The 17,307-nt window shown below is 41.9% G+C and overlaps 2 protein-coding genes across 8 annotated transcripts; one reads left to right on the top strand and one right to left on the bottom strand.

Moving 5' to 3' along the window:
* The first annotated feature begins 1,840 nt into the window (after positions 1-1,840).
* On the top strand, positions 1,841-10,102 carry LOC102990730 (uncharacterized). The gene is made up of 6 exons (XM_028488049.2): positions 1,841-2,021; positions 2,127-2,399; positions 2,519-2,718; positions 6,530-6,645; positions 7,660-7,758; positions 9,067-10,102. Exons 1-6 carry the CDS (start codon positions 1,841-1,843, stop codon positions 9,230-9,232), a joined length of 1,035 nt encoding a protein of 344 aa, XP_028343850.1. The 3' UTR covers positions 9,233-10,102.
* Positions 10,103-13,283: 3,181 nt separating this feature from the next.
* RSRP1 (arginine and serine rich protein 1) lies at positions 13,284-17,307 on the bottom strand. Of its 7 annotated transcripts, none has more exons than XM_028487719.2 (6): positions 17,093-17,306; positions 16,300-16,869; positions 15,525-15,676; positions 14,250-14,333; positions 13,558-13,696; positions 13,288-13,414 (listed from the first exon to the last, which is right to left on the bottom strand). In XM_028487719.2, the coding sequence occupies exons 2-5, from the start codon at positions 16,808-16,810 to the stop codon at positions 13,559-13,561; spliced, it is 885 nt and encodes a 294-aa protein (XP_028343520.1). In that variant the 5' UTR covers positions 16,811-16,869; positions 17,093-17,306; the 3' UTR covers positions 13,288-13,414; position 13,558. The 7 variants fall into 7 exon arrangements, with proteins under 7 accessions (XP_007128624.1, XP_028343520.1, XP_028343518.1 ...); XM_028487717.2 differs by having other exon boundaries at positions 13,289-13,401; XM_007128562.4 differs by having other exon boundaries at positions 13,284-13,696; positions 17,093-17,303.

The following is a 17,307-nucleotide window of genomic DNA, read 5'->3' as shown; positions in this document are numbered from 1 at the left end:
TTGTGGTCCCAGGTCCCAGCCTATCTCAGTAGGACTGAAAATTGGTACAACCCTTAGGGAGAGCAATTTGGCAATATCTATAAAAATTACAAAGGCATCTAATCTTTGACCCAGCTATCTGGGAATTTATCCTGCAGGTACAATTGCACAGGCATAAACTGACTTATGTACAAGGTTGTTCATTTCAGTTTTTTGTAAAAGCAAAAAATTGGAAACAACTCAAATGTCTGTCAGTAGAAGACCGGTTAAATACATTATGGTACATTCGGAGGAAGCTGTAAAAAGGAATGGGGCAGGGAATTCTCTGGCTGTCCAGTGGTTAGGACACTGTCCTTCCAATGCAGGGGGCATGGGTTCAATCCCTGGTCGGGGATCTAAGATCCCACAAGCCACGCGGCACAGCCAAAATAAATAAATAAATAAATAAATAAATAAGGAATGGGGCAGCTCTCTGTATACTAATTTGGAAAGTTCTCCAAAGTATACTAAATAAATGCAAGGTACAGAACTGTGTATATGGTTATAGTATGCTATATTTAGGAGGCAATGGGCAGGGTTAGGGTTACTAAGAACATTTTTGCTTTGCAAGAAGCTAATATAAGTGATAATCTGGGGGATTTACTATATATATATATACATACATACTTCGAATCATATTAATATATTTCCAATTCCAAGATTAAAAATTAATTTTTACAGAAACAGCCAAGAGTATTTTTGGAAAAAAAAACTGAGAAGGAACTTATCTTACTAGGAATGAAAACTTAATAAGAGGCTTTAGTAAAAACACTTGCACAGAAAATGACACATAATCGGAACAGAATAAGGTCATGGGTTCGGTCCCCATATGGGCCACCAAAAAAAAAAGGAACAGAATAGAAAGTTCACAAGTGGATTTCGTGGGAAAGTGATGCTTTCTAGAATAGAAGAGAATAAATGGTAAGGATATCTATTCCCTGACTGGATTATGGGTTGGCTGTATTTTTTTAGTCACATCATCTGTCTGAAGACTTTCTCCTATCCTATCCTTCCTCTTCTCTTTAGGATTAGGGGTAGCAATGGCTCCCCCTTGTTGCTAGCCCTGGAATGCTTCACTCTTTTGTTGGTTTCTCTTAACCCCGTCTACAATTTTGTAAACAGTCCCTTTATTAAACTCTCCTTAATTACTTGGTTTGAGTGTGTAGGGCTTTGACGGATAAAATATTTTTCCAAACCTTGTAATTCTGGTTAAGTGATCGTACTGAAAATAACTGACGTTTCTGTATTCCTAAAGAATAAAAATACGTGTTACGACTGCTCTGTCAAATCATCCATAATGTAGAAAAAATATAAGCTTATGACTGCTAGATTTGCTTTCATAGTTGTTAAGAAACTTGTCTCATTTAAATTAACTGCACTAAACATTCAATTCCACGCTGATTTAAATACATTTATGTAGGCATCACAAAGAAGAAAGTATGAAAAGCTGTAACAGGGGAAACTGACCCTTAAGGTGGTGAAGGTTAGGACTTCCCTGAAGAAAAACATTTAAAGACATCTTAGGAGGACACACCTAATCCCAACTGGTATATTGGTCATTTGCCATGGGCCAGGCACAAGTCACAAATATTTCACAAATATTGTCGAATTTGTCCTCAAACTACTCTGTAACATGGGTATTGTCTTATTATTTATTTTTCATAGATGATGAACCAAAGAATAGACGAGTTAAATAGGGAATGGTTATACAGTTCATTACTGAATAAATGGACAGATATACGAAGAATAGTGTCCTATGCAGAATTTTGAGAAGAAAGTCAAAATCTCACGTTAATCCAAGAAATCTTTTTGCATCTCGGAGATGCTTGAGGAAGAGATCCCAAATGCCCTCAGTCAATTTGTTCCTTCCTTTCTTCATTCAAACAGTTCGGGGCACAGGGAATCCGCTGTGAACAAGACAGAAATAGATCCTGTTCTCTTGGAGCTTCCGTTTTACCGGGCGTTGTACCGCCACGCAAAGATTAAGATAGGATTTTGTGATGGTGACTTTAGGCCTACTTTGGTCACTTGATGGGCACAATCTGTGCTCTGGGTTGCTTTCTCACACTTTTGGTGGCGTTTTCTTCCTTTTACCCCTCTTCCTCCAGCAACACGCTCAGACGATTCCGCCGCGCTGCCCTGGTTCTCCACTCAGTGCGCCTGCGCGCAAGCCTGGCCCAATCGGATACAGCCCAAGGCTGTATCGAGGGCGGGATTGGTTCCTCAGCTGGGGAAGCAGAAAGGGGCGGGGCTTTGTCCCGAAACCTGTGGCTGCAGGCTGACGGAAGTGAGCTGGAGACTCGGAAAAGTTGTTGTCGCCGGAAGTCTGGGGGAAAAGCGCTACCGGGTGATGGCGGCAAAGGCTAAGGCAGAGGAGGTGGGTGGGGCTGGTCTTGCCCAGCGGTTGGGAGTGTAGGGGCCTTTGCGGCTAGACGAAGAGGTGGTGCCAGGGAAGCAGAGAGGGGGGCGCAGACACTGTGGGGTCGGGGTCGGCAGTGAGGGCGCCCGGCCTGTCGGGAACCGCGGGGAATCACCTGGGCCGTCCGGGAAGAAGCCGAACCGGCCCCGCCTCCAGCCTGTCCGCCGCAGGTGCCGGTGGACGGCGCAGAGAAGCAGCAGCGCCCTGCGGCGGCCGAGGAGCTGGTCGCCCAGAAGCGCGAACAGAGACTGCGCAAATTCCGGGATCTGCACCTGAAGCGGGTGAGTCGCCCCAGAGGCCAGCTGAGACCTGTCACGTGGCCAGGCCCATACGCGTTTGTGGAGGGACGAGGAAGCCGCACCAGCGCGTGTGACAGACCTGCAGAGCTGGATGAAAGTTCGGTCCTGATGCTTCTCAACCTGGCATCACACTGAAGTCACTTTGAGAACTTTTAAAAGCTAGACATGCTTAGGCCTCACTTCCAGAGTGTCTGATTTGATCAGTTTCTAAACACAGACATTGGTATTTTTTTAAGCATCCTCTCCCCGCACCCTCCTCTCAGCTCAAGTGATTCTGTATGGAGGGGGATACCGTGGACCAGAAATGGAAAGTAACTTGTCTGTTGTGACGCAGCAAGTTGGCGTCATTCATCCAAAAACAGCCCCTCCCCTAATGCCCTCTAGTGTGCTATAGCCAACTATCAACAGATGGTGTGGATACAGTGGTAAATGTGGTAAGGCTTCTGCCCAGTTATGGAGGCAGATCCGTAACTAATAACTACTTCACGACTTGGTAAATGGTATGTTAGAGGGAGGAACAAAGTGCCTCAGAAGTGCAGAGACGAAGACTGACAGCTAGAGACTAAGGTGACAACTAAGCTGCTTGAAAAATAGGTAGGATATTATCAGAAAAGTAAAGGAGTTGGGAGCAGTAGGAACAAGAGCACAGGAAAAGTGTTCATTAGGATAGGAGGTCAGCAGGCAGCTGGAGACAAGAGGTATGTGTGAGGACGGTAGTTATCTCTATTTGCGCAGAAAAACGCCATCTAAAAACTAGTGGGACATACTTAATTCACTTGAAATACTGTTAAAAAATAGGAGGCTGGATGATATGTGAAGAAGCAATGATATAATTCAAACATCCCCCTTTTGCAGTCTTTAATGAGTCACTGGATCACAGTCAGTGGCTGTGAACATCACAAAAAGGATAAAATCAGAGATTATGTGTCTCCTGATAGAAGTATGTAGCACCAGTTTCATATAAGTAGACTTGCTAAAAATAAATCTAACCTGAATTGGGGACTTCCCTGGTCGTCCAGTGGTAAAGAATCTGCCTTAAAATGCAGGGGACGCAGGTTCAATCCCTGGCTGGGGAACTAAGATCCCACCTCCCACATGCCACAGGGCAACTAAGCCCACGCGCCACAACTACTGAACTCGCGCACCTCAACTAGAGCCCGTGTGCCACAAACTACAGAGGCCACACGCTCTGGAACCCGCATGCCACAACTAGAGAAGAGAAAACCCGCACGCCACAACTAGAGAGAAGCCCGTACACCACAACGAAAGATCCTGCATGCCTCAACGAAGATCCCACGTGCCGCAACTAAGACCCGACACAGCCACAAATAAAATTAAATAAATAAATAATAAATAAATCTTAAAAAAAAATAAATCTAACCTGAATTGGATGAAGCCACTAGATCTACTGACCAATTTACAGGAAATACAGGGGTCAAAAAATACGTTTTAGGACATTATAGGGAGGCAACTAACAGATGCCACTTTGGGAAACAACAGGACAGTCAACACAGTCATTTTCACACTCCTCAAAAAAGCAATGGATAAAAAAGATGGAAAAGGAAACTATACATTAAATAAACCTTAAGAGGTGTACATACATATTGACTAATTGCAACATGTGGGACTTGTCTGAATTCCAATTCAAACAAACTGTAAAAATAATAATGAACACTTATGAGACCATCAGGAAAATGTGAACACTGACAAGATATTTGATAATAAGGAATTATTTGGGGAGTGTGCTGATGGTATTGTGGCTAAAGAGATATTACAATATTATAGGTAGAAAAGAAAACCAGCTAGAAATCAGGAAATTTGGGTTCTTGGCCTAACTCTGCCACTAACTCTATCACCTAAAACTTTCTGAACTTCATAGATAATAGAATTAGATTGTAGTCCTTCTCATACCACCTTCATGGTTTATACTGTAAGTGTGACCACCTGTCCACTTGCTCAGTGTTTATTTTTTTAATAAATGTATTTTATTTTTGGCTGCATTGGGTGTTCGTTGCTGCACGTGGGCTTTCTCTAGTTGTGAGCAGGGGCTACTCTTTGTTGCGGCACGCAGGCTTCTCATTGCAGTGGCTTCTCTTGTTGCGGAGCGTGGGCTCTAGCCACGTGCGCTTCAGTAGTTGTGCGCACAGGCTCAGTAGTTGTGGCTCGCGGGCTCTAGAGCGCAGGCTTCAGTAGTTGTGGCACGCAGGCTCAGTAGCTGTGGCTCGAAGGCTCTAGAGCGCAGGCTCGGTAGTTGTGGCACACGGGCTTAGTTGCTCCGAGGCATGTGGGATCTTCCCGGACCAGGGCTCGATTCCGTGTCTCCTGCATTGGCGGGTGGATTCTTAACCACTGCGCCACCAGGGAATGCCCCCTCTGTTTGTTTTTAAAGGGAGACTAAAGAAGGCGTTAAGATAGGTGTTTTTAGAGGTGTTAAACCTGAAACTTTGTCTTCAACCCAATCTGAATTAAAAAAGGAATGAGAAATGGAATCACTTTCTCAGTATGTGACTGTGTCATTCAGTAGTATCTAAAATCATCTCAAGTACCTCTGTACAGTGGAACTCATACTTTGGGAAATGCTGTTTCAATCCAATCCTAAGCGACTTGCTTACATCACACAGCCAGGGAGTAGTCAAATCAGTATATTTCTCAGGCCTTCTTACTCCCAAACTATTGCTCTTTCCATCTTTACCACATGGTTCCTTGAAGGCAGTAAAATAATACTTAAAGGTATAGATATTGGTGTTTATCTCTCTTCCCCCTACATGAAATCTCTTCAGTACAAACATACTCGCACACAAACTTCTCCAGTGGCTCCCTTCCTTTCAGGATAAAATCCATAAGTCCATTTTGGATGGCCTACCATACAAGAAGATAGGTAACATTTATTTGGATTTGTTTCCATACCTCTGCTGACAAACTTTGTGTCCTGGTGGTAGAATGAAGCTCGAAAATTAAATCACCAGCAAGTTGTGGTGGAAGATAAAAGACTTAAATTACCTGCAAATTGGGAAGCTAAGAAAGCTCGTTTGGAATGGGAATTGCAGGAAGGAAAAAAAGAAAAAAGTAAGTACACTCCTGCCACCTTCATAAGCTGTGGATTCAAATATTATATTGTGTTTTGTTCAGGCGGTATGTTGCATGGTAGTTAAGCATTAAGCATTCCAGCTCTGGTTTCCTCATCTGTACCTTAGAGAGTTGTGAGAATAAAATATGTAAGACATTTACAACACTGCCTGGCACATAGTTAATCCACATAATGGATATTAGGGTAAAAGGTTAAGCTACAGTAACGAAAGCTCCAACAATAAGAAAAGATAAAGCTCATGAGTCTCTCCTGTATCAGTTCCCAGTTGAGCAGCCCAAGTCACCTGGCCTGATGCAGCTACAAGGGACGTTGAGAAATGGGCGGCCATGAGCCCAGAAAGGAGGCGAGAAAGGATTTTGATGGACACCTAATGTGTCCCTCACAGCTATTTTAGGTGTGTGTGTTTTTTTTTTTTTCCAATACACGGGCCCAGCTGCTTCGCGGCATGTGGGATCTTCCTGGACCGGGGCAGGAACCCGCGTCCCCTGCATCGGCAGGCGGACTCTCAACCACTGTGCCACCAGGGAAGCCCCCTTGGTGTCAGTTTTATTGATGTATTATTTCTTACAGATATAGCAGATTCCACAATTTTCTTTGTAAACTGGCCATTTTACTGTCTTGATGGCAGTCTTTAGGCCTTTGATTTGAAAGGAATTAAGGAATGGTATAAGGCAATAAAGCTAATGTTTTTTCCCCTCGTTTTAGGAGTGTACAGCAAGAGGGGAAGACTATAAGAAAGTGAAGTTGCTAGAGATCAGTGCAGAAGATGCAGAAAAATGGGAGAGGAAAAAGGAGGAAAAACCCCAATCTGGGATTTTCAGGTAAAAATGGCTTTTACTTTATTGAGTGGGCCTATTAATGGCCCATTTAACAACAAGTCTAATAATGCCCCACCCAACATCTAAAACAGTATGGGTTCTCATTTTTTCAGATTATGTTGCTGCCCAATTACGCCAGTATAATAGGTTGACAGAGCAGATCAGACCCGACATGGAAAGTCGATGTGATTTAAAAGCATACATTATGTATGTTACTGGAAGGCCTTGAATTTAAGAGTGCTGATTCTGGAGCTTTGCTTCCTGGCCTTGGGTCCTGGCTCCACCACTTTGTAGCTGTGTCACACAATTTTTCTCGTTTCCTCATCTGTAAATAGGGAATAACAACAGTGCCCACCTCACAGGGTTATTATCAAGATTAAATAAATTCATACAATGCCCTCAATCAGTGCCTGGCACACAGAAAGCACTGTATATGTATTGGCTATTATTTGTTATCATTGATTATTACTGTTGCTATTACCCTTATCCACAGGTAAGGGACACAGTAATACTTTCTTCCGTCATGCACAGTAAACAATGCTAAACTGCACTCCTTACCTAATTATGTAAGACAGGTACTGTGCTAAGGATCAAGACTGTTTTAATAGTGATAGTGTAGAGAGTGGAGAGGGCTGTAAATTGTGCCCTCAATTGAGCATGTTACTCAAGCTCTCCCACTGTATGAACTTCGTTAATTCCATTAACCTGTGGTCCTCAGCTAACTCATTTGGGCTTTGGAGGGGGTTTTTTTTTTTTGGCCAGGCAGCATGCAGGATCTTAGTTCCCAGATCAGGGATCGAACCCACGCCCCCTGCAGTGGAAGCATGGAGTTTTAACCACTGGACTGCCAGGAACGTCCCAGGAGTAGATATTTCTTAAATATCTTTTTTTGGTCTGAATTCTATTTCTTTGAAATCAAGTATCTCAAAGTTTTCCACTTTTGACCACTAAACATTGTCCAGTTCTGAAAGTATAGGATCTTTTTTTCGTGTTACTCACCACTTCACTCTTTTTCAGTGGAGAGTTGTTCTACCCAACATCTAACAGTCTTCTTCATGGAACACATGTGCCTTCCACAGAGGAAATTGTTAGGATGGTCGTAGACTTGGAAAAGCAGTAAGTACTACAAATGCAGCCTAAAGTTTTAGTAGTGATTCATGCCTAATAACAAAATTAACTATATGGTCTTGAAGTGTAGCAACTGGATTGAAGTTAAGGAACATTTGAATTATTAGTTTGAAGAATGGTCCTATTCACCACCACTTTTATGTGTGGGGTTTTTTTTTTTAACATTTTTATTGGAGTATAAGTGCTTTACAATGGTGTGTTAGTTTCTGCTGTATAACATAGTGAATCAGCTATAGGTATACATATAACCCCATATCCCCTCCCTCTTGCGTCTCCCTCCCACCCTCCCTATCCCACCCCTCTAGGTGGTCACAAAGCATGAAGCTGATCTCCCTGTGCTATTCACCTGCTTCCCACTAGCTATTTTACATTTGGTAGTGTATATATTTCAATGCTACTCTCTCACTTCGTCCCAGCTTACCCTCCCCCCACCCCGCCCTCCTCCTCAAGTCCATTCTCTATGTCTGTGTCTTTTTTCCTGTCCTGCCCCTAGGTTCATCAGAACCATTTTTTTTTAGATTCCATATATGTATTAGCATACGGTATTTTTTCTTTCTGACTTCACTCTGTATGACAAACACTAGGTCCATCCACCTCAAATAACTCAAATTTCGTTTCATTTTATGGCTGAGTAGAATTTCATTGTATACATGTGCCACATCTTCTTTATCCATTCATCTGTCGATGGACACTTACATTATTTATATGTGTTTTGAATGGGGTAACTACTAGGCAGAATCTACAGAGTATGTATAAAAATTCTCTCCACGTGCTATATCACCACTCATATTTCAGCGTGAACCTGGGTAATTTCCCAAACTTCAGACCAGATCAGCTGATGATACTGTTAACAAGATTAAATTCAAGAAGAATGCTCATTGAACATATATCCTTGTAGGATGCTTTCTAAAGATATTGCTTTCAGTCTTAACTATTAAGAACAAAAAGGAGGGACTTCCCTGGTGGCATGGTGGTTAAGAATCCGCCTGCCAACGCAGGGGACATGGGTTCGATCCCTCGTCTGAGAATATCCCACATGCCACAGAGCAGCTAAGCCCGAGAGCCACAACTACTGAAGCCCGCGGTCCTAGAGCCCATGCTCTGCAACAAGAGAAGCCACTGCAATGAGAAGACTGCTCACCACAACAAAGAGTAGCCCCCGCTCGCCGCAACTAGAGAAAGCCTGTGCGCAGCAACAAAGACCCAAAGCAGCCAAAAATAAATAAATAAATAAATTTATTTTTTTTTTTAAAAAGGAATGCAGCTTTGAATTCTGTATATTTGTTTCCGTTACAGAATTGAAAAACGAGACAAATACAGCCGGAGACGTCCTTATAATGATGATGCAGATATTGACTACATTAATGAAAGGAATGCTAAATTCAACAAGAAGGCAGAAAGATTCTATGGGAAATATACAGCTGAAATTAAACAGAACTTGGAAAGAGGAACAGCTGTCTAATCTCCTTCAGGAACTGTTCTGACTGCCAAATTGTACCAGTAAATCAGGACTCTTTCCTAATTTGTAAAGACATGTTCTACAAATCTGTGTATTTTCATACTTACATATTTATCATTCATTTGTTTTAGAAAATTCTGTCTTGTATTTCTGTGTTTGAAGTGTGTGCTTAATGTGTGCATTCTGCTAGGCTTAAAATCCTTAGATACGAACACAAGTCATCATCATGCTGAAATCTGTCATACATTTGACTTGACCTGGAGTTGAACTTGGGAGGTTCAGAGGTGAGTTGCTAAATTGGCACTAATTCTTCTTATAAGCTATGGTAGGTAGTGAAAGGAAGGCAGTGGTCACTGGAAATTCAACCTAATCCCTCCCTGCTCCAAGAGGTCACAATTAGCAGGTGCTTGCCTGTCCCATGTTCTATCCCATGGCCCAGGTGCATTTATGGGGCAAGCATAGAGGGTGGGAGACTGATTCTCCAATAGCATTTTACAAATATGCCATCCTTCAAAAAGCAAATATCCCTTGGAAGAAGGTAAGTTAAAACACTTGGTGAAAGTATTATTAAAATACACATAATACAGTCTTTTTTTTTTAAAAGGCTAACTGGAATTCTAACCTTATTTCAACTGTAACTAAAAAATTAGGACGTGATTTCAGTAGTAATTATGAGAAACAGAGGATAGAAAACCTGAAGTCAGGAGTATCCCATGAAAGTGAAGATTATTTGTGCCATGTTACTTGAATAAAAACATGCCTAGGATTGAGATCAGTATAAGCTGGGCACACTTACTGATCAATGAGTAGGAAGCTCTGGTTTAGCTAATGACGGGCTTATAAAGATGGTTAATATAAATGCTAATAATAGAAGTATATTCAGTGTACTGTGAATAGGGAAATTTAAACATTGTGGTACAATCATACAACTATAGAATGAGACAGATCTAACATGAAAAGATGCTCTTACCTATATAAAGAGAGGTTTGTACAGGCATAGAAAAAACATCCAGGATGTGCACCATACTATTTACGGTGATTGCTCCTGGGAATGGGAACAGATGTGGTAATTTTACGTATTTTTTTAAATTTGACACAAATACACACCCATGCTGCCCAATCTTATCAAGAGTAATAGCATGCCAGTAGTTTTTTCTTTTCCTGTATTTTCAAAGAAACATTTAATACCTTTCTACTAAGGGAAAAGGAGGGGAGGGAAAAATTAATAGGTCTTCAAAGACATCATACTGACTTGGGTTTAAAGGACAAACAGGATTTCCCCAGAGGAGAAAAGTGCTCCCAGTAGCCAACCAAAAAAACAGATGTCAGTATGATCTGAAGACTACTCTGAAGGTGACCAGGTGGATGGTAAAAGCCACTAAAATTCAAACAGGCAATACTGTAATAAGCTCAGTATAGGAAAGGTTCATTTTGAAGAGCTGAGGCAAGCTTTGGAAACTAGAGTTCAGAAACTGATACTCTTCAGTTAGTAGATGGTAGTTAAAGGCAGAGTGGAGGAAATTAGCAAAAGAACTTGTACAGGGAGTAGGCTAAGGATAGAATCCTAACAGTGGGCAAAGGACAAAAAGCCACTGTAGATAATGGAAGAGGTCAGAGAAGACACATGCATGGAAATCTCTGCCTGAATGACAGAAAAATTTGAGAAAGGACTCCATGAAGAAATAGTGAAAAGTGAGCCCTCATAAGAACAAGTTTTATTTTGCTAGGTAAGCTTAATAAGTGCTTCAGCAAAGAAAACCAAAGGACAGCATGCTGTGGTTAGTTCAGTAATCATGGCTTCTCTAGAAAAAAAGCAAAGCATTACACACCTGAACCTACAATCTAGGGCTGTGCTTTCCAAAATGGTAGCCACGCACTGTATGTGACTAGTGATCATCTGAAATGTGACTAGGGCAAATTGAGGTGTGCTTTAAGTGTAACATACACACTGAATCACAACACCTACCCAAAAGTAATATACCACTTTGCTACATTACATGTTTAACTATTTTAACATCTACTGGGGTAAAAAACGAATTCACCTTTTTACTTTTCACTGAAGCTCTCCTTTCTATTGGACAGCACTAAATCTAGTCTCTTGGTACAATTTCTCACTGTCAGCGCCTGCTTGCTATATTGTCCACGGGTTATGTAATGATGTGGTATCACACCTGGGCACCTGCATCCCACTTATGTAACGACAGGCAGTCTGGGAATATGCACAACGAGTTATCTTCTGTGTTACAAAGCCTAGGAGAAACTGAACACAGTTGTCCTGGCCACACCCAAACAAGGTCAGGTTAGACAAGGACTGACAGGACTTCATGGGGTGATTATGAAAAAAAAAAAGGAGAAAGTGTACATTCTTTTCCAGATACTGGGTAGTAAAAAGAAAATGAAGAAAGAAAGAGAAAACAGGCTAGTCTCAAGGCTGAAGGAAAAGACCACTGTAGAAGTGAAATCTCAGACGTGGCACATATCCATAGCAACTAGCCAAACCTCTTACATAAGGTCATAAAGCAGGTGCTTTTCTGTTACCAGCTAAGTGAAGGTGAAAATGATCTTAGCATTATGTCATCAATTCATTGCAAAAGTCTCCCTTACAAGGAAATCCTTGAGTTCTATAGCTTTACTATAATAATAGAAATTATATGTCCAGGAATGTATATATCCAAGTCTAAATTTGTACATTTAAATTTTTCATAGGGTCAAATTTAAGAGCAGCTCTTATCCAATACAATGTTCTACCATAGAAGTATTCTATTATCTGCACTTTCCAGTAAGTGGTTACTTAAAATTCAGTTCCTCAGTCATACTAGCCAACTTCTCAAGTGGTCAATAGCCACAGTGGCTGGTGGCTGGCTTAATGGGAAATGCAGGTAAAATACTGGACAGCACAGCTTTAGTTAATACAGTATTACATTCCACTTGAGGATTCTTCACCATCTTTTTAAAGTCAACTTCTACTTAACAAATTTAGGACTTAAGCCTGCTCATCTATTATCTAATTTCTGGGTGTTTGTCTTTTCCCAGGTTTTTTGTCTTGCCTCTAATATTCTCCTCATCCTATTCTCTAACTTGTTATCCCTGCCTATTGGAAGTCTATTTCATTATTTCCCAAACTAAAGAGTCTGTTCAAAATTATGGCAAGATTCCAAGGAGTAGAAAAGAAAAACATTCAAGCAATCAATAGTACCCACCCCATCACTAAAATAAAACCTCATCCATGTTTTTGACCTACTAGGATTTTTATTTTTTGCTTAGGTTCTAGCAAGACATGTTTTGTTGCTAAAGCCTAGCACATAGGCAAAATAAATTCATTAAGCTGGCATTTTACGTTTTATCCAAACATTTGATCTATTAAGTCAAATTAACACTTGGAGAGACCATCTAAAACTGGCTTAAATCTTCCTAGTTTTGGTATCCACTAGAATGTATTATTAACAGGCAAAACCACAAAAATCCATATCAGCTAACATTTAAACCAACTGACCAGACCTTTCAGTTAAGTGTAACATTCATCTCTAAATTTTTATGTGCTTAGTTAAGGTCTTTCCCAGCTACAGTAAGAAGCAATGAAGAATTTCAAATCAATGAATACTTTTTAAAACATAATAAGAAAAAAATGCAACGAAACCTGATTTTATAGCCCAGTGAGGCATTCTGTTTCAACCCCTCTCTGGCTGAGTTTCCTGCCGTGAAGCTCAATTCTTCCAGGATAACATTATGCCAGTATTAAGTGTTAGGCCAAACTTCCCAAACTTTAATGAGTATCTACATCAACCAGGAGTACTTTACAAATCAGCTTCTAATTCAGTTCTGGGGTAGATCTGAGATTCAGCATTTCTCACAAACTCTCAGGTAAGATCACTGAGCCCTATGCTGTCAGTCCACGGATTTGGATCTGGGATTAGCAAGGCTTTAAACAAGAGATACCACCTCATTCTTCTTCATTAAATAAAAACCCATTATGTAAAATATACACAAAGTGAAACTAAAATGATAAAAACAAATTTATTAACAAAATATATACAACACAAACAGTTCAATTACTGTTTGTCTTAAAAATTTCACTTCTACATAACCAATCCATATTATATAAAACATTTACAAGTATATATACAAGAATGCCACCTGTGCGTAACCTCTGGTCCATTTGTGCTATCTCCCATCTGCAAGAGAAATCTAAAATGTTAATATTTAAATATTAAGTATTTACATCTTTCTGTGTTGTCATCTGTAATTGCAACAATTATCACTAAATGGTTCAAAGGAATGGACTAATGCTGGAAACAAACTTGCAAAAAAAAAAGTGCATTTCAGGCAACCTTAGCTATTGATGTTCTTTTCGACAGGTATCCACAGTCCATATGGACTTTTCTTCTTATTTATTTTTGGGGATCCTGAAGAGGTCTCTTCAGCAGTAGCTTTAGCTGATTTCTGAAGCAATGGCTTTGCTACAGAATTCTGTAAAAGAACAAGTTCTTACGTCAGCTTCCCAAAGAAATATTTGCTTTTTACAAAATACATTAAATAATTCCATTTAAGACTAGAACTTAAAAGACACCAACCAAATAAATGCAAAGCCACGGACCACACTTGCAACTTGATTCAATCAAATCAGACATATGCAAGGCATATGTCACTACTGCAGTAGTGAAGTATTAAAAATAGTTTTGAAATTTTGTTTATTAAGCCCTTAGCTGATTTTAAAATATTTTGACTACAGGATATTCTGAGACTTGTTTTTTGAATATTTTAAGTTAAAAAGGATAATGGGAATAATTAAAAGGAGGACAAAATATTGAGACTGAGAATGTAGATATTAGATAGAGTAGGAGCCCATTATATTGGTCACTTGTAAGAACCATACAAAAAAAATTATAATTCTATTTATTTAGCGGCTTAGTAGGCCTCGAATTATCAGCATAAAAACAATGAGCCAACAAAAATAAAAACCCACATAACAGAAATATGTTTAAGGCCAGTTTCTGAGTGGTCAATGCTTAGATATACTTACATTAGAGCTAAAAGCTATGCTTTTTTGCTGGGAAGACTTCTCATTGGGATTTTCTGTTTCATCTTCTATTAACTTATCCGACAGCTAGACAGGTAAGAGAAAGTAAATTTAAAATAACCATACCCTTGTAGGTATAAAAAGCAGCCCAACTGTATTACAAATTCACTTGTAGAGACACAAATCAAGTTGGATGTAACCAAATAGTTAACATCCTAAAATAAACAACACAGTACTCTGTTGAGTTTTCCCCATAACAAAATTGATTCAATGATAGGCTTAAGACACTCTTCCCCATAAAGCAGTACTGTATCCCCCTGATGCAAATTCAAGTAACTGTGAAAGTCAAGTCATACCAGAAAACACCTAGTTTCAAAGAATAAGGCATTGGCCCATCCAGTTGGGCACCTAACCGTCTGAAAAAGTGAATGAACTAAGATCTTTTTTGTCCACCACTAATACTTAGGCAAACCCACATCTGGGTCTGAATGACAGGAGATAACCCATCTTTCCTATGTTAACTGAGTGTTATCAATTCCTAACTACCTTAAACCTTTAAGCTATGAATTTTATGCTGCACATTTCTGGAGAATTGTAATAAACTTATCTGCAAGTGAAGCAGGCCTCTTCTTCTGTAATCTCTCAAAACATCTGGAATATATTGCATATATTATGAAAGGGACATCTATATTAGATGCCCCACCATTACAAAGTAGACTTTTGTTTAGTTTAGTACCTGTCCCAAATTCTAGCATGCACAGGGATCTACCAACAAAAAACTAAGTTTTCAGTGTGTCAACATAATCTTCAAATTAGTTAAACCTCTGATGCTTTTTGCCCATGTATCAATTACCAACAGATTTTCTTCATCAATGTCTGGAGACCACATTCATGATTTCTATAAGACAGAAATAAAGCAGATAAACTATACTGTATGTTGAGGACGGAATTTGTGGGAACATAATGCTGCCAATGAGCGCTACAGATAAATACTCCGTAAAAAACTAGCTAGAAAAACTTGGTAACTACACAGAAATCACCAAAGTACCAGCTACAATTATGAAAGTAATTAGTACTGTGTCAACTGAAAATAAAGTTCATTAGTCTCCCATTTTCACAGGGGGAGACTATCTAGTATTGTCAGATCTTTTATTTTAAATTATATTTAGCTAGCCTTTCCAGGAAGCAGTCTAAGGCAAATCAAATAAAAATGGCTAATCAGATCTTTCTGGTAGTCGTTTTCTGAAGATTTTATTTGGCTAAATCTAAAATACTTACCTCAGACTTTGTACCATTACTCAGTACAGCTGTTCCACGGTTGGTTTCTTTAGATACAGAAACAGTTCTGAGACTAGCTGGCAAGTCAAAGTTGGCTGTTCCTAATGCTTTTGCGGCATTGGCTTTTGCTATTTCTAACAGCTCCATTCGATCTACAAAAGAAACACAAAATGTTCATTTATCCTGTAGTATTTCTCCAGAAAACTCAAAAATCACAAACTATGTTTGTGCTTTTAAACTAGTAATATCTATGGGGGCTTCCCTGGTGGCGCAGCGGTTGCGCGTCCGCCTGCCGATGCAGGGGAACCGGGTTCGCGCCCCGGTCTGGGAGGATCCCACATGCCGCGGAGCGGCTGGGCCCGTGAGCCATGGCCGCTGAGCCTGTGCGTCCGGAGCCTGTGCTCCGCAGCGGGAGAGGCCACAGCAGTGAGAGGCCCGCGTACCGCAAAAAAAAAAAACAAAAAAAAAAAACTAGTAATATCTAGACGTTTACACGGTACTTCCACATGTAAGATATATTTCTATTGATGGAAAAAGAACTCTACTTATTTTGCTGAGAAAAACAAGCATCCCTAAATGATCCACAAGTAAAACCACAGGGTGGGTAAATAACTCCCTGACAATTTCAAGGCTCCACCCAGAACCGAGTCATTTAACGTGCACAGCGTTACTCCCAAGGGGAAAGCATGCCGTCCATTTTAAAACTGGGCGCCCACTACAGTGTAGTTTAAACTATTAACCTACTGGAGTCCTTCCTCGACGACCGACGACTCACCCTTCTCACTCAGACGAAATGGGGTTGGGCTCCGCGACCTGGTCCGGGATCGCCCCCTCCAGCCTCTGCGCTCCTCCGGGTAGACGGTGCAGCCGAAGCCGTAGTAACGGCGGTCCCGCGCGAAGGCGTAAGCCCTCCGGTAATACGAGCGGCCGCGGGAGCGGGGGCGGCTGAGGGACCGGTAGGACCTCCTGGAGGAGCCGTGGTGCCTCTCCCGGTACCGGCGGCTGCGGGGGCGCGAGCGGCTCCGCGAGTACGAGCGCGAGTAGCGCCGGTCCCTCCTCCGGTGGCGCCTTCGGGAGCGAGACCTCGACCTGCTCCTCCGCCGGGGCGCGCTGCGGCTGCGGCTCCGCGACCACGACCGACTCGAGACGATGGATCGGGACGGAGAGCTCCGGGGAGAGCGGCTCCCGGACGCCGAGGACAGCCGGCTGGAGGGGCCCGACAGCGACGACGAGGGGGAGGCCTTGTGCGGTGAGCCCGGCCACAGGGCGTTCACGTAGCTGGACATCTCGGACGGCAGCTTCCGGGTTTCCTTTTCTTCGACGACCCCTGCCCGAACACTCAGTTCTTAAAAACAAACAAGAGGAAACAAAACAGAAGTGAAGTCCCGAAGTGAGCCGCGCGGGCAGCCTCAGGCCGAGAAAGAAACGAGCCTCCCGGCCTCCGGAACTCCGGGCTGTGGCGCCGCCTGCTGCCGGCCTTCCCGCCCTCCACCGTCCCCGTCCGGGCCCCGGCTACGCTCGCCTTGGGGTAACCGACCGCAGGGCCACCCCGTCACCAGAAAACCCACCACGGGTCGTCGACGCCTCACTCAAGGAGAGAAAGGCCCAACGGACGCCTTCCTTCTGAAGTTAAGGACGGAGAGAGGCTTTTCGCTGCTTCTTCTGAACGACGGACACACAACCTCGACCTCCGACGTCCAACGTCCAAAAAAGAGCGGAACAGGGGAGCGGCAGACGTGTCGAAAATACCAGAAGCTGGCGCCCCGCGCCTGCGCAGGGACGT

The sequence above is a fragment of the Physeter macrocephalus genome, chromosome 3, assembly GCF_002837175.3.
Source record: "Physeter macrocephalus isolate SW-GA chromosome 3, ASM283717v5, whole genome shotgun sequence".
Taxonomy (NCBI): Eukaryota; Metazoa; Chordata; class Mammalia; order Artiodactyla; family Physeteridae; genus Physeter; species Physeter macrocephalus.
The sequence above is the reverse complement of the archived record's forward strand: the minus strand, read 5'-3'. Positions and strand labels throughout refer to the sequence as shown.